Source organism: Urocitellus parryii, chromosome 3, assembly GCF_045843805.1.
Source record: "Urocitellus parryii isolate mUroPar1 chromosome 3, mUroPar1.hap1, whole genome shotgun sequence".
Taxonomy (NCBI): Eukaryota; Metazoa; Chordata; class Mammalia; order Rodentia; family Sciuridae; genus Urocitellus; species Urocitellus parryii.
Window position 1 is genome coordinate 189,104,202 of NC_135533.1, and position 21,563 is coordinate 189,125,764.

The window sequence follows — 21,563 nt, forward strand, 5'->3', positions numbered from 1 at the left end:
GCACCACGACAGAGATTGTGATAGTGTAATTACCAGCTCATTTCTGTTTAATACCAGGATCAGAATCAATTTGTTTTTCTTCCAAACTCTGGGCAGAAACATTTGTTTTACCAACACCAGATAAAGACGTTTTTCTTATGCATTTTTTCAAATATACATATATACACATAAACACACACACACACACACACACACACACTTTGTGTGTGGGCTACAGATTGAACCCAGGGCCTTGTGCATGTAAGGAAAGCACCCTACCTACTGAGCTATATCCCCAGTCCCTATATTTTTAAATATTTATGATAAAAGCCAGAGGTCAGATTTCATCAAAGAGAGGCCACTCTGAATGTGGTTTAAATGCCATTGGCCATAATCATCGTGGCTTAGAAAACATGCCTGTGGTGGTTTCAAAACACTGTCCCAGTCATCAGACATGGCCCATGTACCGCACGTGGCAGAAAGCCCCATCACTTGGGATCAACATTCATTCTATCAAGAATTTCTACAAACACCTTTCTGGTAAACCAAGAGCATTTTTACAACCTCCTTCAACCTCTTAGAGGAACAAGGAAAGACTTTCTTCAATAGTATTTTTTAAGGGTCATGTGTTAGTACAGACTATTTTTCTATGCTCATTAAGGGGACAGGAGTAGCCAGAGACAGGCTTCTTTACCCCTAAGCAACTCCACCATGAGAATGAAGAGGCCTCCCTCTCAGCTGGTTTGCACTCTGGAGGTTGTCCTCTGTGGAGGATCATGGGTAAATGAGAAGAGAGGCTGAAATAGAGACTCACCCATGTTGAGTTAGACCTTAACCTTCCAGGACCCTGGGAAATTTTTAGGCAGAGGAATGATATGATCTAACTTCTATTTTAATAGGATAATTTAGATACTGTTTTGAAGGAGGAAAAGCCCTTAAGTATAACAAAGGTGACAGCAAAGATTTTGCTATGAGGAAAATGATGACTGGTGTTATTCATTCATGTGTATGTTATCACTGCCTCCTCCTGTAATTTCTTCTGGTAAATTAAATATATACTATTACCAAAAAAAAAAAACCCTCAACCTTTTAGGGTCTTAGGTGTTCCATTCCTAAAGCAATCATATTCTGTAAAGCCCTTGGGCTGGAGTTACTCATAGAAAAATTTACAAGTATCCCAAACTTTTAACACCCCCAGGGAATCTGGTTGGCGGAAGCAAAATAATGGGGTAGGTGAAGGGCTGCAGTGTGAGTACACATGTGTGTTGACTTGTACAGCACTATCTATCCCAAGTACATTTTTATGCCCCCCTCCAAAAAAAAAAGTCTTTTTAATGTCAAGTATTGGATCCCATAACTCTGCTGCTTAAGACTCAAGTGGTTTCCCACTACAACTGAAATAAAATCCAAACTGCCTGGTTTTCCTCTCCAGCCAGAGAGCCTACCAGCCTCACTTTATTCCCCTCTCCCTGTGCCACTAAGCTCCAGCCACACTGGTACTTTTTCATTCTTCGACTAAGCCAAATTCATTACAATCTTAAAGCCATCATACATGCTGTTCCTTCATCCAGCCCTGCTGCAGGCGGGAAGTGGTCTTGTGGGTAAGCTGACTGTCAACTCAGCATCGCTTGCTCAGAGAGGCCTGCTGGGACCCTTCCAGCCATAGGAGAGCTGTCCTATGGCTGCTGACTCTCTTCACAGGACTCACTCATCTACTTCTGTTATTTCTCTCTCCTTTCTGGAATGCCAGCTCCTTGAAGGCAGAGACAACAGTGCCCTGGGCTCATGGCTGGGATTCCAGTACCTAAACATGATCTAGCAGAGTATGTGCCTTCTACATATTTGATGAATGACTAAGTGACTGTTCAGACATTCAGAAAGCAAATTTTACCAAGAGTGAATTCCATAACCACCTAAAAATAGAAAAATTTTACACAGCAGAAAGTAGCATTCTGGTTCTGGGGCTGGAGAGTGGGTGGGAAGAGGAGGGAGTCATTGTTTGATGGATACACAGCTTCTGTTTTGCAAAATGAAAGAGCACTGGAGATCAGTTGCATAACAGTGTGAATCTATTAACACTACCAATATGCTCACACAAAAATGGTAAGATGGCACATTTTACTAACTTTTTTCCCCTGTGATACTGGAAATCAAACTCAGGGCCTTGCATATGTAAGGCAAGCACTCTACCAACTGAGCTATATCCTCAGCCCAACTACTATTTTTTAAAGGACCAAAAAAAGTGGGGTGGGGGGAGCATAATCCATATAGCAGCTCATGAAGTCATTTAAAAACAGGTAAAAACTCCAAATACTAAACCCCAAGGCTACAGGTATAAGATCAGAACATAAGAGGACTCTTCAGAAATAATGGAGTCAGACTAAGAAAAACAAGCCAGGATTTGAACCACCAGAACTTACCATAGAAGGAGGGACACTTCTTACCTGTCCTGCTGGCTGACTCCAGCCTCAGAGACCAGAATTGGATTCAGACCTTAAATATCGAACAGCTAGTCCACAAATATAGGAGTACTATTTTAGAATTTATTTTGTCACACAAGTAGAAAACCACCTTTTGAACAAGTTAGGAAATCTTAAGCACATGAGGGGTGGGGATTAGATCTGCTTAAGTACTCAGGAAACTGTTCTTCATTACTCTGATTCCCCAATTCTGTCCTTCCCACTCCTTCATAACCATCATCCAGAAATGGCAATCAGGACACAAAGGGGTGGTGGTGCACTGCAGCCTGGGATAGATGACACCAGGGCATCATGGGTAAAAGCAGCAGTGCATGCTGGGAACATATTTTCTATGTTACTCTATGGATTCTAAAGGTTTAAGAACAAGTGAATGAGAACAGGAAAAAAGCCCATCTCAAACCAGTCTAACTGCTCTTTAAAAAAAAAAAAAAAGATCATGGGTTTAGAAGTCCAGGTAGATGTCCAGATAGACCTGACTTGTTTGGGGAATGAAGTAGAAAAGTTACAAAATGAAGTGAATGAAAAGGACTGTACAGAACTAAGGAAAAGAAATATCCTCCAAAAGCCTTAGAGAAAGACTACTTCTGAAATTTCTAATAATGTAAACTGTCAGAAAACACCAGGAAAGGTGTATCCTCAGCACAATCCAGAATAAAGCAGCCTCTGTGAAATAAGAACAGAGGGAGTCAGAAGAAAACAGACTGAGGTAAAAGGATGGATGCATCTAGGAGTTAGGAAAATGAGATGAAATCAGCATTCACAGTGACTAGAATCAGGAAAAATTAGAATCAAAATCTGTAATAGAATGTCAAATAAGCAGGGCATTTAGATAAAGAAAGTCTGCTCAGGCACAAGTCCAAAGGACACAGACAACAGTCATGCACAGGAAACAATAGAGAAGATAAAGAACAAAGAGACCAGACCAATGAAACGGGGAAAAAAAAAATGAAACAAGCAAAGAAATGCGTCCTGAGGTGCACAGAGCACTGCAGGGCTGTGGAAAGGATCTACCACATTCTGGCAAAATCAATGGGAAGAAATTCATACCTAGATATAGTCTGGTCATGTTTTGTAAGCTTTTCATTACTGAAACTTGAAACACATACAAAAGTGGACAGGATGGTATAATGAATCCCCAGCTTGGGAAGTTTGGCAACATTTTTGCACTACAAAAAAAAAAAAAAAAGAGAGAGAGAGAGAGAAAGAAAGAGAGATAGCTGTAGCTCAGTGGCAAAGCACTTGCCCAGCATGTATGAGGCACTGGATTCAATCCTCAGCACCACTTAAAAATTAACCAATAAAGGCATTCTGTCCATTTACAACTACATTTTTTTTTAAATCAAGAGAAATTTTCAATCATACAGGCAGAAAAATGAGAGCTGCCTTAAAGTGAAAAACATTAGGCGAGTCTTGAATTCCACTAAAATGCTAAGTGCCAGGAGATAAATAGGACAATACAAATAAAAATAAACAGATTTGTAATGGGGTAGAGGTTGGGGGTTTGTGGTCATTTCCTGCCCAGTTATCATTACCGTGGTAAAAATGAGCTCTTGCTAACCACTGAGGATGACTGTACTCAATGTGTACAAAATCAGCTGCTGCTAATGGCGACCCCATGAGGTAAGTACTACTAGGCCCACTTGGCAGATGAAGAAACGGGTGTAAGAGCTGGAAGGTGTTGGAATCAGAATTCCACACAAGTAATCTGGCCCCATCCTCCTGCACTCCTTATGCTGTGTCACTGTGAAGACCCACAAGAGATTCTGCCTTCTTGGAGGAACTACTGAAGACACTTACCAACAGACAAAGAAAAGCAGAATGTGGCTCAACAGGGAAAGATATACAAAAGTACCAGTGGTCAGCAAGGAACCCAGTAAGGGCACAGCATGGCGCGGGCCAGGACTAGAGTCGGGCAAATAAGAGACGCCCAGCATCAAAGTATGAAGAGCACCAAGTAATGCAGTAATGAAAGCAAATGGTAATTTTTAATACCATTTTAAATGGAAAAATAATGGGAGGCATCAGTCAGATATGGCCTCACTTGCCTATCCCTAACCCCCACTCTGTTGGAGGATTCTGTCTGCTATGAACTGAATTTTATGTCCCCCTAAATTCACAAGCTGGAGTCCTAAATTCCAGCATGACTGGATTGGAGATGGGCCTTTACAGAAGCAATCAAGGTTTTATGGGAGGTTGTGAGGGAAGGACCCAATCCATTAAGATTCATATCCTTAGATGGAGAAAACCGAGCTCGCTCTCCACCCACACAGACCTAGAAAGGCCACGTGAAGGTAGCAAACCAGGAAGAGAGCCTCTATCAGAAACCAAACTGGCTGCAACTTGGATCCCTTATATCCAGAACTGTGAGGTGAATTTCTGTTGTTCCCAGGCTATCGTTTTTGTTATAGTGGTCCAAACTGCTCAGGACACAGTCTTCATTGTAAGATGTTAATATTCTGTTCATCTTGGGTTGTTTTAGCATTAATTTTTTAGTTTTAAAATGTCTTGCACTAAAGCATCATTTACTTATGGAGATTTCTGGAACCCCTTAAATTCTGCCCTCAAGGAGAACATCCTGCTCATCCATGTCCCAGCCTTGGACCTGTGAATAATTTTCTGACCAAGGCTATATAACTCGGTATCACAGTCAAAATTATTTTAAAAGAATTAGTCATCACACATTATGTAAAACAGCATACTAATATTAAAATATTCACAGTAAAGCAGTTGCCTGGCAAGCATGAGGCCCTGGGTTCAATCCTTAGCACTGCCAAAACAAAAAAAAAAATAGTAACAACAATAGCCTACATATTATAGCACCCAAGATTTAGGAAGTGGATTGGGAAAGTAGAGGAAGTTAAAGTATACCCCTGTCTCCATCATGAAGGAGTCAAATGTAGCATGTCATCCTTGACTTTAATGACTATAAAAATATCAGGTAAAGGCTTGTGAATCTTAATGCAACTACTACGTGTGTGTGTGTGTGTGTGTGTGTGTGTGTGTGTACATGACAGCTGTAACATTTTCCCCAAAATGCTAAAGTAAAAATACAAGCCATATAGCAAAATAAGGGGAAAGATGATTAAAAAAAAAAAAAAAAGCAAAGGAAAAACACCAACCAGTCATTAAGGGCAAAGGTTTGACTGCAGAATTCTTTAGAGCTACAGAGCCTTCACCCAGAAGCCTGTGACAGGTGCTGTCTCCTGGAAGGCCCTCCCTCTTCCTGCAGCACAGAGACTGCTAGCCTCCCCAGGTTCAGTAAACACAAAAGGAATTTCTAAAATAGAGGGAAACTGACATCTATAAGTGTGACACCACAAGGCATAGTTGTGATGGAAAAGCAGGGCGTTAGTACCCAATTGCTTTCTTACGAAGAAGTTGATACTCAAAAACTTTGAAGAGTGTTGTTTTGTTTCGTTTTAAATCCACTCATCTGAGATATTCTGCAACACTAGTTTTTCCTCTTCTCCCATTGTCTTGTTTACTGCAGGAATTATCACGTTTTTCTCTTGGCTTATAATCATAAAGAAAGGTAGACTGCTCGGAGTTATCAATTTTCACAACCAGTTAAAGGTATCGTGAAAAGAAGTGGTCAGAGGGGCTGGGCGCAGTGGGGTACACCTGTAATCCCAGCAGCTCAGGAGGCCGAGGCAGGAGAATCGAAAGTTCAAAGCCAGCCTCAGCAAAAGCGAGGTGCTGAGCAACTCAGTGAGACCCTGTCTCTAAATAAAATACAAAATAGGGCTGGGGATGTGGCTCAGTGACCCCAAGTTTAATCGCCAGTACCCCCATCCCTGCCACCAAAAAAAAAAAAAAATAGTGACAAGAGGAGACCTAAAAAGCAAAGGAAGGCTCTGGGTGGTGGAAAAGAAATTAAAAATGAAAAAAAAAAATAGAGTAAACAGAGAAGGAGCAAATAACCAGAAAAACCAAGGAGCGTGTGTATAATAGTCTCGACCCTCTGCCAAATCTCACCACCCGAGGTTCAATGCAACCGACTAATTAACTTACAATTCCCCCACAAAACTTAAAAGGGAATAAAAGTTTGAAGGATAAGTTAAGAAAAGCTCATTAATTTCTGCTCTGGGTCTCTCTTCAATTACACGTTCCTTCATCTATGCCAGGGGCAAGTGTGCCCTCCACTGTCCTCTGCCCACACTCCACTGTTGAACTCCAGTGTCGTCTCCCAAGTGTGCCCTGACCCCATCATGCTTGTTAATGCCCAGCTCTCCCTGACACTGAAAGTTCTTGGTTACAGGTATCTACTCTGAATTTGACTTCTGTTCCCTGGGCTAAAACCTACACGCCAATAACCCGCAGAAGACAGGGTCCTCTGCACTCCCTGAGACTTCAAAGGTGCAGCTCTTTCCCATGCCAGCCCTCCTGGCTCTGCATGTGTGGAGGCACACATCCGGGCTGGGAAAACAGACTCCTTGTCCCTGGTCACCCAGGCCTTTCCCCATCATCAAGCTGCTGAGGCAGAGTTAGCAGGAAGGGCCAGAGCACTGCTTAAACCTGGATCAAAAAGCCAAATTACTTCATTAATTTTCATTACAAACTTCTCAGTAAACAGAAGCTTTTCAGACCCAGCAGATTCTAAAGATAACATCAGAGACAGGTCCGGGAGCCAAATGCAGGAGGGAGGCAGATGCATACGAAAGTATTTTCAGGTTTTGATCTAGTTGCTCGGGGTGCCCGAAACTGCTTGAGCATCAGGGAGCCACACTCTAGACAAAGGTTCCCAAGACAACATATTTCCCAGGCGACAATGAAATGCTACAGAAGATGAAATACAAGATGGCTTTTTTTTTTTTTTTTTTTTTTGGTACCAGCAATTGAACCCAGGGGTGTTTAACCAGTGAACTGCCTCCCTAGCAAACACACTTCCTTTTTAAATTTTATTAGAGACAGGGTCTGAGTTGCTTAGGGCCTTGCTAAGTTGCTGAAGCTGGCTTTGAACTCAAGATCCTCCTGCCTCAGCCTCATGAGCCGCTGGGATTACAGGTGTACACCACTATGCCCAGCTGCAAATTCACTTTTAATCCAGAAAAGAGGCAGAAGAAAAAAAAAAATAGGGCAGGAGTCGGGAAGCAGTTCAAGCAAGAACAACCCGTTTGGGTATCTGGTGAGCTGCAAGAACTCTGGGCCTCGCTGCCCACTGAACTAAATCCCCCAGTACCGCCCCCCAGTTTCACTATAATGAGATTTTGATGTCCATCAACCAGACTGGCACTTCTAAGACATAAGTATGCTTTTGTCAATGTGTATCAGGCAGCCGCAGCTACCATCAACCTGGAGAACCCCAAGACAGTAAATAAACATTCTTCGTGGTATCACTCAGGAGGTCAAATTCTCTCAATTCGCTTGGCTTCAGAGTCTGGAATTATGTTTTACTTTTGGGCAATTAGGATGACTTGGATGCAAGAAATAATTTTCCCTCCACAATTTGTGGCACAAATTTAAATAAACACACATAGATTGTTTTAAACGAAAGAACTATATTATGTTATAGGCAACAGAACTCTTAAAAAAAGAGTCAAGCCAAGCATGGTGGTGCATGCCTGTGATCCAAGCAAGGTGGGAAGCTGAGGCAGGAGGATTTCAAGTTCAAGGCCAGCTTCAGCAACTTTGCACAGACCTAAGCAACTTAGGGAGACTCTGTCTCAAAAATTAAGAAGGGCTGGGGATATGGCTCAGTGCTTAATGTCAATCTCTAATACTCACCCACCCCCCCCCCAAAAAAAAAAGAAAAAAAGGAGGGATGGGGGAGGACTAGAGACAAATTAGTCATTTTATACTTCAGGGTACATATACTACAACTTTTTGCCATATTTCTGGATGAAAATGGACCAAAAGAACAGAGAATGGGCAAATGGTGGGGGGTGGAAGACATGAAGGATGACGCTTTATATGGCATAATCTCAGGGATACTGCTCACCCTCCCCTTCTCCCACATCACTACACTCTCAACCTGTTTGAAATTGTACCATCTGTGCCTTGTCCCTTTAGGTCCTTAACACCAGAGACCCATGGAAAAATCAGAAGGAAAAAAAAAAAGTTTGCTAGAAATAAGGGACTTATTTGAGGAATAAGAAAATGGTACAAGTTCATATTTACTAATCAAAGATTCTCAGAATAAGCCCATCTGGTTGCAGAGCCTAGAAGTTACAAGACAGAGACCATCGACACATCCAGGCTAACCCTGAACCTGTGCCCAAGCCCCAGTGAGAATCACCAAGCTCCATTCAGATCAGAAAGTATCAAGGAGTCTGGCTGAGGCCTCCTTATTCAACTCTTTCAAGCTGATAAGGGAGAGGAAAGGGAGGAAACCAGGTTTGAATTCCTTCACTCTTCTCCCAGACTCACACTGATCTACCCCAAGACTGAATCCTACACCAGAGCTTTTTCCTCCTGTTCCTAAAGAATGCCAGGGAAAAACATGGCAAATTTAGTAGGATCTGTTCATGAGGGAATAGAAGTATATTCATGTTGTTTCACCAATTCTGATCATTAGGCTGTCTATATAGGGCAGTATCCTTTTTAAAGGAAATACATGGTAGTATTTGAGAAGGGTTATCACTTTTGCAACCTGGTTTAAAAAAAATCCATGCACTTCATATTTAGAAGAGATGATAAAGAAGCAAATGTCATAAAATGCATCATTTGAGGAATTTGCAGAGGTATGTAAGAGAATTTTCCATACTATTCTTGCAACTTTTTTGAAGCCTAGAATTATTTTTTAAAAATAAACATATCAGCCCCAAGAGAACTGTGATGCAAGGCACTGTTTCCAGCCCCAGTCTGGAGGACCCAGGACCGGGCGGGGGGGTCTGCCACAGAGTCAGGAGCCTGTGTCTTGTCTTGGCTCTGCTACGCAGCTGGGGGGCCCTGGGCAATCACTTAACTGCCCCGATCCTCAGCATCTCATCCAAAAGATGGAGACAAAAACTTCTTTGTAAAGCTTTCAGAAACCAGGAAGCGAAGGCCCAAGACAGGTAGGACCACAACTCATTTAATGGCAGTGGGTGTCGGTCACATAAAGAAATTCAAATTTCCCAGTCTCTGAAAAACCAACTTTGCCTTTTAATCTTCCATGAAATGGAAGACAAAGAGCACTTGAGGAAATCTTGAGATAGGAAGACCAGCACTCCCAGCAACTTTACTATTCATCACCTATGCTAGCTTATCTCCTCATTAATGGACGGACCCTTATGCAAAAGCTCAATAAGGTATCTCTTGTTCCGTTAATAAGACTTGATTATGTGTGTCATGACGAAGGCTCAAGCTATTTTGACATTTTTAAATTTACTTATCACACACATCTTTATGTCTGCTTATTGATTGATTAATAAGGTCCCCCTCCTAAAGGACTGAGGCATCTCAAGGAAACACCATGGTCTCTGGATAAAGAACTAGAGATGCTTCTGGTCCATGCTCCAGAGAGATCCCTAAGGGGACCTGGCCAAGGATGTTGCTACAGGGGGGTGAGCAGAGCATAGAGCTGGAGGCTGCGTGTGTCTGTCGGCAACATTGGGTGGTGAACCTGGTGGTCAGACATCATGGAAATAGGGACCAGAGGGTGCACAGGAATGGATCTTAAAGACAGATGCCAAGTGCCAAGCTCACAAGTGGAACAAGACATACAGTATGAGGCCAGAGAGTCTGTGGGGTGGCCCACAGTGCTCATGCAACATGTTAAATTATTCATAGGATGTTCTAATTTGTTTAAGGAAAAAAATTCCAAACTGGGAGGGAGTGAGAGGGAAGGATGGAGACACATGAAGATAAAAGGAGAGCTGGGTGGATAGTGGAGAAAGGGGGACATATGCATGCACACACACAGGCTGGGCAGCCTCATCCCAAACAAGGTAACGCCCCGGGGTCTTACCTGAGGGCCCCGGCTTGTGGCTGGATGGGCCCACCTGGTGCACGCTCTGCTGTAGCAAGTTGAGGCACTCCCCGAGGCAGCTGAGGGTGGCCGCAGAGGTAGCTTTCAGGAGCAGCAAGTCCTGGTCCAAGGCAGTGAGGGGGCCAGAGCCCGGCAGGGACTCAATGGCATGCACCAGGTTCTTCTGCTGCCCTTCCACCTGGTTCATCATCTACAAAATAGAGAGGACAGCGCAGAGTGAGGTGCGGAAGTTCTCCTTTCTGCAGGCTGAAGAGCCAGCGCCGGTGAACTGGGGAGACCAAGGCCAGACTGACTCGGATCGCTGCACACACATTAGTCCTTTGCCAAGATATGCAAGCCTGGGAGAAGTCAGTCCAGGTAAATCTAATCAAAGGCACTCTGGCTGAAAGAGAAACTTAGGACATCAGAGATTAAAGGGAGCACAGGGCCAACTGAGCTGGTCATGTTACAGATCTTCAGTAGGTAATCCATAAGAAATACAATAAGAGCACAAGTCCTGTGCTCATTTTCGACATTCTCTAACAGAGGGTTACGGGAGCATTGGGCACACTGTGGCTTTCCCTCCGGGTCCCTCCGGCTCCAATTCTTCACTCCTTGGCAGTCCTATTTCAGGGTAAAGAAATGGAAGCGAGGGGCTGGGGCTGTATAGGTCAGTGGCAGAGCACTTGCCCAGCATGTGTTAGGCACTGGGTTTGATCATCAGCAGCACATAAAAATAAAATATGCTGTCCATCTACCAAAATAAAAAGAATGCAAGTGAAATCTGGAGCTGGTATTTGTATGAGCACAATCTTAGCAAAATCATTCCACTCTCCAAAAATTGCCACACACCATGTGGCTTTCTGCATCACCATGGGAGATGACAGAAAGGAAAACCAGGAATGTTAGACCCGGCCCTACATCACAGCTTACGATGTGACTTGGCTTCAAATCCTAAGCTTATCGTAAGGCTCAGTCTAATTGTGTCTTTGAATTGGGGGAAAAAAAAAAAAAAAGGACAAAGAAATCCAAGGAGAGCTAGAAAGGGACTTTAATGGTTATGGTGTGAAGTTCATGCCCCTCATGTTTTACAACTTATCTCATTAAACAAGATGATGTGCATAAAGTGCTCAGCACCGTGTTTGGCACGTAATTAGTCGTCCTGAGAAGTGAAGGAGCTGCCCAAGGTCACGGAGCTGGTTGGCCTCCTGTTTTCAGGGCTTCATTCAAGTTTTTCTACAAAAGCCGTCCTTAATTTGGAGCAACATCTCCAATTTTGTCATTGTCAACTCCAGGATCCTTGTCACCAACATGGTGTCACCAGCTAGAAGCAGCAATAATTCTATAAGGATCACTGATCTTGGACCCAAAACTCCTTCCATGCTTAGCCTCTTGGGTGGAGGAGGGAGACCTGCTATTTTTTAATCATTTGGTATAGTCACTGACTTAAAAAAAAAAAAAAAGTTCTTCCCTTACAAACCTGTTTACCAACACAGGTGTCATCACATCAAAATGATTTCTTAAAGGTCAGTGTTAATAAGCATGCTGCACAGACATGGCTTGAAGTGTTCTCATCTTACTGTGCACACCCACTATCTGGTCCTGTGAATTTTATTTATTTATTTATTTATTGCAGATTACACAGGGTATATCTAGCCATTCTGGCTCCTATAATAGCATCTAGAGCATAGGAGGGGCACAACAGTATTCACTTGTCCTTCAGATTTTTTTCTGGAAAGGGGGAAAAAAAAAAATCACCTTCTCAAGAAACCTTTCCAAACCACCTCATTTCAAACTGTACCAGGAGCTTGGGCTCCAAACCTCCTTACTGGTTTTAGTCTTCTCCATAGCATTTATCACTTTCCAACTTAGACTTATTATGTTCACTTCTGCTAGTGTGAAAGAAGGAATCATTATCTGTGCTGTGCACTGAAGCCCAAGCACAGTAAATATCTATTGAATGAATAAGCCAAGATCTTACTATTCTCTTGCTGAAGTATAAGAGAATCCATTCATGGCACCAAGTCCACAGAAACCATACTCAAAAAGCATAAGAGTATTAAAGATTTAGTAAAAACAAGACCTTTGTTATCAGTTTAAGCTTGCCAAGAAATATTGCCTGGTTAAGTTTGATTTCAAGAAGATAAAATGTCTGTGTATTCACGGATAGTCAAGTATAACTGCTAACAGTTAAGAAAAAGTGGATTTCAAGCTATTTGTAGGAGTCAGCATCTTCTGTAAATACTTACCATAAAACCTTGTCTTAGAAAGATGATGTGTTGAGAAAAAGGACATAATGATGAAACGCATAATAGATTATGGTTTTGACTATTATGAACGATGCCATAATGCTTAAGAAAATAGGTGAGTTAAAAATCAAGCCATTAACTGTGGAATGTATTCATTTTTAATCAAAAAAACTAACTATACTCCAATTATATAGTATGAATAAATTCTTGTTATTTCACAAGCAAAAGCTATTATGTAAATTTGAGGTAATAAAAACACAGAATTGGCTCATGGAGTGTTCTCTCCTATTGCAACAGAGGCCCACGTCCAGAGATGGATCTGGACCAGCTCGCCCAAAATTCATTCAACAGTATTTACTGAGAGCCTATGGCCTGTGCCACAGCAGAATGGCCTTTTAGAAAAGGCATGTGGACATGGCAATTGGGTAGTTTTAGCAGTTACAATGACAGGGGTCGGGGTAGGGGGCAAATGCTGGCCCCAAGTGGGTTGGGGCCAGGAGTGCTATATGCCTCACAGGTCGGCTCAGATATACAACAGTGCTTGCTGCCAGCATAGGGTGGCTGCACACACCTCTGTAATCTCAGCCACTTGCAAGGCTGAGGCAGGAGGATCACAAGTTCAAGGTCAGCCTGGGCCACTGAGAGCCTGTGTCAAAAATTAAAAATAACGAGTAGGGATGTAGCTCAGTGGAAGAGTGCCACACAATTTAATGCCCAATACGGGGATGGGAGGAAGCATTTTGGTGCCTGAAATGCCAGCAGTGCCCGCTTGAGTAACTCTCTGCAAGAGACCAATAACCAAGCATCTTATGGTTTACAACATCTTTCTTGGTAAATCGAGCTGAGCATATCGACTGGCACACAGGACACATCTCCTCAAAATGATTTTCATCCGCTTTTCCTCTGAGATGTGAAACAGAACTCTGGTTTTTCTTTGGAGGGGGCTGGGTAGTAAGTGCTGGGGCATTCTCCCACTGAGTTATATCCTAGTCTTTTTTTTGGAGGGAAGGGGGCACCGAGATTTGAACCCAGAGGTACTCAACCACTGAGCCACATGCCCAGCCCTTTATTTTGGGAAATGGCATCATTAAATTGCTGAGGCTGGCCTTAAACTTGGAATCCTCCTGCCTCAGCCTCCTAAGCTGCTAAGATTACAGGCATGTACCACCGTGCACAGCTATACCAGTCCTTTCTAAGATAGGAGGATCACAAGTTTGAGGTCACCCTGCTTCAGCCTCCCAAGTAGCTGGGATTACCAGTGTGTGCCACCACACCCAGCCACAACTCTAGTTTTTAATGACAATGCCTATCTTCACTTTATATTAACCTTATCAGACTCCAAAAGAAATTTAATGAACCCTTAAAGAAATGTAGGCTTCCTGGCCTACATGTATGCCACATTTATTCTTGCTCTCATTTGCTCAGACTGGGAGGCACTGATGAAGAGGACTCATTAGACTTTGAAAGAACAAGTTTTAATTATTTCTAGATCTAATTTTAATTAAGCTGAATGTGGTACTGAGAGGCTGTATGCACCCAAAATACCCAGAGCAAATTCCAAGAGGCTCCTTTCCCACTTTCAAGGTACCTACAGGCTTAGCAACAAAGAGCTAAGCACAGCCCTTCACCAGTGAACTACAGCCCTCAACAAAAATGTTGAATTTCCTGCTTCACTCAGGTAAGTTCCAAATCAGGGCCTCCCATACTTCCTCCAAGGCACATCAGCATTTTTCAGCCACCGTGTTGAACAGAGCAAGCAGAGACTTCATTTTCTTTCTGGCATTTGGCTTCCACAGTCAAGGGTGCCAACATCTTGTAATGTAACACAGGCAACACAAATGAGGCCCCAAATTCAATGTCAAAGATACAACCTCAGTGTTGACACTCAGAAGGTATGAAAAACTAAATGTAGGTCAAGTTGAACTTCATAGATGAGGAAACTTTCAAAATGAGGAAACCTCACAGGGAGCGGGGAAATGATGTTCTGGCCCATTTCCCACAGCACAGACAACAGCACGTGCATTACAAAATAAGATCACAGGACTGAATGCATGGAGATTAAAGACGCCGAAACCAAGATGCAAAGGCCAGCACTCCAAGACAGCCGGCTCAACGAGTTTAAACCTTCTCATAGAACCAAAGGAGATAGCAGAGGGGTAAGGGCCTCCTTTGTTCTGACTTGCCCAAGCTGCAAAATCTTGGTGCAGGTTTTAGAGGGATCTGAATAGTCCAGTTATGACAGGCTGGATGTCACCAAATACAGGCTGGGTCGCTCATCCATATGTCTAGAAGATCAGGAATAAGGAACCTCATGGGCATAGATTCCTAATCCTGTATTTAGGAGCCTCTGAGTTTCCTGGTGCCTGCAGTAACTCCTTGCCATCCATCTTGTTTGGAAGTAAAACAATGCATGAAAGTCTGAGGTGGCTTTGGTTGGGCACTTCTCCTTAGTCTGGTGGAATTTCTGAATCCCGGCCAAGTCTCCCCTCTGGGCCATGGGGGAAGGTCTGTGGATAATCTACCTGACCAAATAGCTTAAAAGCTTTTTTTTTTTTTTTTTTTTTTTTAAAAAGCCATGTTTTAAGAACTAAAACCACATACACTCACCCCAATGTAGCTTACTGTTTTTAGGAAGACTTTCCTATTTCACTAACATCATAAGCATTATTTTACTCTTCCAGGAGACTGCCCCAGAAATGTTTTGATGATTACATTAACTTCTTGAGCATTCACTAACTCTTTTTAGGGAATAGCAGTTTGTACATTAAAACTCTTTGATTTGCCTCAAAATCCTTGCCTAGTTTCCACCAGTTCTGAATTGCTATATCTAGGTCACTATTTAATCCTAATGAAGTCCCCAATTGGAAACGAAAGTTCCAATTCTCCATATTCTGACCTTGCCTTCCTCCCTCAGAGACACTGCAACACCCTGCAGAGATGGTGCTCTTTGAAAGATAAAATCAACTCTCTCTTATCAACTGACTGTACTGTCAGCATTCCACCCTGCAAGGGCCAGAATTCTCCAAACCTCTGTGCTAGGCTGACATTCAGCCTTCCCAACACTTCCCAGACTGTGCCTCTTATTCTATCTCCTGGAACAACATGTATCTGGAATGACTAGCTACAAAGAGCAGCTTATGGACAGAGTCCTGCATATCCTGGAAAAACTGCTTCCCATATCCCCAAACAAAACCCTGTATAGATCAGCCCCAAACATCTTATAACTCCCCAGTATTTCTCAAGCCTGATGAAGTGAGTGGAGAAAGAAGAACCCCATCTAGGGCACAGATCTTCAAAACCCACCTTTCTGAGCAGGGTTAAGAGCATGACAGTTGCAATAAGGGACAAGATGACCAGGAGAAAAGGGGTCCAACTCCAAAGCAGGAGGGCTTCTAGCTAAACAGATGAGGCTATGCCCAAAGAACTATCAAAGATAAGAAAGAGGACACAACCGATATAAGGAGTACACCACTCTATGCTATGAATTAAAGGAAACAAAAAGGGTAAATAAGGGGGAAAAAAGGTTATTAGGTCTTCAATGAGCTTCCTTCAAGGCTCAGCAAACTTCTATAAAGAGCCAGAGAGTAAATATTTCAGTCTTTGCAAACCCTATGGTCTCTGTGATGACTCCTCAGCTTGGTCAGAGTAGCCTAAAAGCAGCCACAGATAGTGCAGATAGTTGAACTGGAGCACAGCCATGCCTAACATGTGCTTGGTTCCAGTTTTAATGTCAGATAATTATTTCCCCTCATTCAAATTGTGATTTTCCTGGTTCTTGAGATGACTGGTGATTTTTTATTGTGTCCCAGGCATTTTGGTTAAAAGACTTGGGGTCCTATCTGAATTTCCCTAAGCTGGCAGTCACATGTTTAGGGTTAGCACAGGTCCTGGCCTGTGTTTATAGGCTGTGGTTTCAATGACAAATGAATTTCAGAGCTGATGTGGCGCTCTTCTGATCTGCTTGGTTATTTTCTACCTCGGCAGCCTCCACTGGTCCCAGCTGACATGGCCTGAGGGACAACGGACACTTCCCCAGTCTGATGCCTGCAGTCTCAGTGGGGCAAGGGTCTCTAGCCTTCAGGGACAGGTGCTGGCGTTGGCAGGATCACCTGGCAGGCGGCTCCAGCTGCATCTTGCCCCCACCTCTGAGTAGGGAGGGCTGTCTCCAGTCTGAAGTCATTTTTTAAGCCTCAGGACTTTCCTTTCAAAGGTGTCTATGTGCACACACCCTCGTTTCACTTCCAAGTTGAAGGCTGCTTCATAAGCTATCAAACTGGCAAGCTGCATTAATCTATTTGCTAACAGAATCTATTCTTCCTTTCAGAAACTTGTCAGGAGAGCAGCATTCATCATTTCCAGGTGTTGCACTGTCTTCTAGATCACTCCCCACTGGCTGTGGACTTCACAGGGTCATTCCTGAGGCTGACCATTACTAAATGACTTGAGCCACGACCCCAGGATTTCTCTGTCCACCCCATGCCTGGGAGGCAGGGCAGGCTAGTGGCATTTTTAAAGTTCAATATTTTGACAGCTGGCCTTTATCATGAGATGAGGGGGACAGAAATTAAATAGTGGTGGAAATCCTAGTCCAGAGACACAAGATTTCTGAAGCTTGAGTGTGCTGAACATTACCAAGAAGTTTCAGTGGCTGTTTATAAATGAACCCACGCTGTTGAGGGTGTTCTGAATTGTACATGTACACACACAGAAGTACTTTCTGAAAAGTGATGGCCTGTCTATTTCTTAAAAATGTACCCATCACTTCTCACCTTTAGCTTTAAAACAATGCCACACTGCAGATAATGAAATGCAAATTTTATCTTAATAAAGTCACAAAGAAAATGTTCACGTTTTTGAACATTCACAACCAAACTAACCCTACAGGTTTGTCAAGTCCAGTTCTTTCCTTTTGCAGATACCAAACCACAGTTTAGGGAGGCCAGGTGACCTTGCCAAGGTCACAAAGCTTCATTTTTGTGGAAGGTAGTGCTGGTCCTCAGACCTTCTGTGCCATGCTGTGCCCTAAACACCATGACTCACGATCCTATGTTCTTCCTCTTTTTTCATATATTCTAGAAGCACAACACTACTTCCTGCCTCAAAATTTTGTCCTTTCCACTGTCCCTCATTCCCTCAAGTCACCTTCTCTCACCACCTGGAAATCAGCTGTTTGATTGTTTTCTGACAACAAAACTGGCTCATTCCATCAACAAAGTTACAAAGACAGAAGTAAAAATTACCTGTAATCCCACATCCCAGAGACAAGCACTGTCATTTGGTGTTATTCTGGCTCTAATAATGCTCAGGTTTTTAAAAGATCATCCTTTACAAGTAACTTGTATTGCTTTAAATGATGACTAGTTTTTACTTTAAAATAGTCCACTGAGGGAAGGGAGGGAGGAAGGATGAGTGATCCGCCTTAGGGGGAGCTGAAGCTGTTGATGGGAACACGGAGATTCAATATTTTCGAATGTTTTTACGTTTGAGATTCTCTATAATAATATTTTTTTAATTTTTAAATTCATTTTGCAAGGGCATGGTAGCCCATGCCTATAAACCCTCAGGTGGCTGAGGCAGGAGGATCACAAGTTTGACAGCCTCTGCAACTTAGTGAGATCATGTCTCAAAAGAAAAGAAAAAAGGGTGGGGGGAGGGTTGAGGACATAGCTCAGAGGTAAAGTGCCCTTGGTTAAATCCCCAGTACTTCAATAAATATCTTTTAAGAGATATCTTGCTATGATGTTGCCCAGGCTGGCCTTGAGCTTGCAATCCTCCTGCCTCAGCCTCCATAGCAGCTGGGATTACAGGCACAAGCTGCTGCATTTTTTTTAAGGAGAGAGAGAGAGAGAGAGAGAGAGAGAGAGAGAGAGAGAGAGAGAGAGAGCTATTGACTGAATTGTAGCCTCCTCCCATTCCTGTCCCAGATTCACAAGTTGAAGCCCTCTCAATATCTCCAGAATATGAACTTATTTGGAGACAGGGTGGGGGGGGTGTCACGATGGAGGTAATCGAGCTAATTAAAGCAGGTCCCATTCGAATGTGACTGGTATCCTTTTAAGAAGGAAATTTGGACCAGACAGCATAGAAGAAAGAGGAGGGGAAGATGCAGGGAGAAGAGGGCCATCTATGAGCCAAGGAGAGGGCTGGTGTAGCTCCTTCATTCATGATCATGAAGGGTGACCAATCTTGCCAATGACTCAATTGTACACCTCACTCCTCCAGATCTGGGAGACAGTAAGGTTCTGTGGTCCTTTCCTAATGCAGCACTAACAAACCACACACACGTACTGGATGCCTTTCCACAGCACCATTAGAGTTTTTTTTTTTTTTTTTTAAGATTTCTTTTTTAGTTGTAGATTTAAAAAAGTGGACACAATACCTTTATTTTATGTGGTGCTAAGGATTGAACCCAGTGCCTCACCCATGCCAGGCCTAAGCCACAACCCCATGCTAGGCCTAAGCCACAACCCCAGCCCCCTAGAGATCTCATTTTAATGGCTACGTTGTATAAGAGATTAAGGAAAAATAATTTTTCTTCCAGTAGGAAGATAAAACCTAGGTCCTTGCACATGCTAGGCAAGCATTCTGCCGCTGCTACACCCCTAAGCTCAGAGCCTGGTTTTAGAACAAAAGTTCCTTCAATGTAACTTCTATTACTTATTCTCATGTACTTCTTTCTAGAAGAAAAACTGAGGCAGAGCATGTAGTGTTTTCAGAATTGAGTAATGGAAGATGGTGTAGGAGACCACACAGGCCATCCCAAATGCCACTGTAGGAGATTAGACTATGCCACTGAGAAAATAGGCCTGTTGGGTATAAGGATTATGGCGAGCTGATTATTTTAGAAACTATAGACTAGAAGCAGCTCTCCAAGTTGAAGATGCCTTTTGGTAAGGGAAAGTTAGAGCTATGAAGGAACTCTCCTTTTGTCAAGATGTCTCCCTCTCTGTACCTGGAAGAGGTCGGCAAAGTCACTATGGACTAAGGACAGGACCAAGTCAAGTCTGCAGGACAAGCCTTACTCTCATTTGCTGAGCACTTTGTGCACCTGCCAACCTCCCATACCTGTCCCTTTTCTGAAGAGGGTGGCATTGAAGCCTGAGGTCAGAGCCACCCTGAGACCTACTCATTTCTCCAAGTATCTACCGCCTATGATACAAAGCATACACGCATGGCCTTGAATTTTTGCTTTAATCTGCCTTCTGTTAGAGGGGTCCCAACTAAGAATGAAGAACTCCTCTACAACATCTACACAAAAGTTTAGAAGTTGTTAATTCCATGCATCAATAATGAATGCTAACGTGTTGGTAACAAAGGGAGCCAGATACAAACGAAATAATCTCTTAGGCTGCTGTCAAAGGAAAAGCCTCAGCCTCACAGAAGGTTTCTGAGTAGGAGGAATGAGCACATGACCCTGCATTCACTGCTCATTTTTCTACATTCTCTGCCTCCCCCAGATATAAATCCAAACATGATCCTGAATGTGGATCAAGAACACACTTTCTGGACACAAGGTTGGCCTCCCTCACAAAATACCCTGAGCCAGGGCTTCCGTAAACACTGTTCTCTGGAACAGGCTATTTCGTGCTCATTTTAAAAAATTTTTTTAATTATTTTTTAAACTAAAAAAGTAATACTAAAGAAAATAAAATACACATAACATGCCCAAAATAAGAAATATTAACATTTTGGGATATGAACTTGTTATGAATCTATATTCATATGTAGTTATATAACTTGTACTTTTAATAAAATTGTTACACACCATCATGGTGCATATAACACTTTTTAATTCTACAAACCATGTCAGTAAATTTCTATAGTACTATTTGAAATAATGCAGATCATTCCATCACATAAGTATACCATAAATTTTTGGTCAATTCTGTACCACTGGACATTATAGTGATGTCTTAACTCTCCTTGACAAATAACCATTCAACCAATTTCTCTGTAGCTAAATTCTTAGCATAAGTTTTCAATGATTTTCTTAAAGAGGATTTGCTGGCTTTAAAGGTATTTAACATGTTTTAAGGCTTTTTAATACCGCCAGCTCATCACTAGGGGAAAAAAAAAAGTTGCAGTAATTTGTACTTCCTCATTAATGTGTGAACTGTCCTTATTCTCCACATTTTTCCTAAAAAAAAAAAAAAAATTTCACAGGGAGAAAAACCTTAAAACCAGTTTTTCACTGTCTTAATTCGTTCACATGCCTCCTTTAAATGGAGTTTAAAAAAAAAAAAAGAGGTCAGGAAGTTTCCATATCCAGTAAATAAAATTTAAGCAAGTTAAGACTAAGTGCTTTCCTTCATGAGGATGGAGGATCAAGTGTGGAAGCTGGGGTGGGTCCTATTGTGGGGGGTAAGATGGCACCCAGCGATGGAAGGGAAGCCCTGAGGAAAGGTGGGTTGGTGATAAGGAAGCAAACAGAGATCCAGGAGCTCTCAAAGAACAAAAGCACTTTCCTAAAAGTTTCCAGGAACAAGAAGGGGAAATACTTTCTGGGGTCCCTATAAACATAAGGAAACCCAACACCACCTGAATCTTGCTAGTTATGACGTCCCTAGAACCCAATGGGTCAAGGAGGAACATTCCCCACCTAAAGCTCTGGATCTGATAGTGAGCCCAACATTTAGCCTAAGGGCAAATGCAGACAGCAGCCCTTCTCCTCCCCTCTCCTTCTCACCTCCACTATACAAGTCTACCAGTACCACCCATGTCCATGAACCGCAAGGCCATTTCACAGCCAGGGAAAGCGAGGAACTTTCTGGTTTACAAAAGCGCTTTCACATCCACAATCTCTCTTTCTCCCAACTCTGCCCTGGCTACAAGGCAGGGCTAGTTACTTGTCATTCCCATTTTATACACTCCTAGGGCTACAAGGGTCAACCATTCGTCTAAACCATTATCTGTGGAAGTGGATAGTGCCAAGGATGCAAACCTCTCTGGCCCCTAACCTCATTCCCT

The 21,563-nt window shown here is 42.7% G+C and overlaps 1 protein-coding gene across 1 annotated transcript in view; it reads right to left on the bottom strand.

Annotated features, from left to right (window-relative positions):
• The window catches only part of Osbpl10 (oxysterol binding protein like 10), a 270,528-nt gene that overhangs the window by 63,572 nt on the left and 185,393 nt on the right, over window positions 1–21,563 (bottom strand). The window contains exon 5 of the mRNA XM_026406121.2: window positions 10,348–10,558. Within this exon, the coding sequence (XP_026261906.1) occupies window positions 10,348–10,558 (211 nt within the window). The remainder of the gene's footprint in view (window positions 1–10,347; window positions 10,559–21,563) is intronic.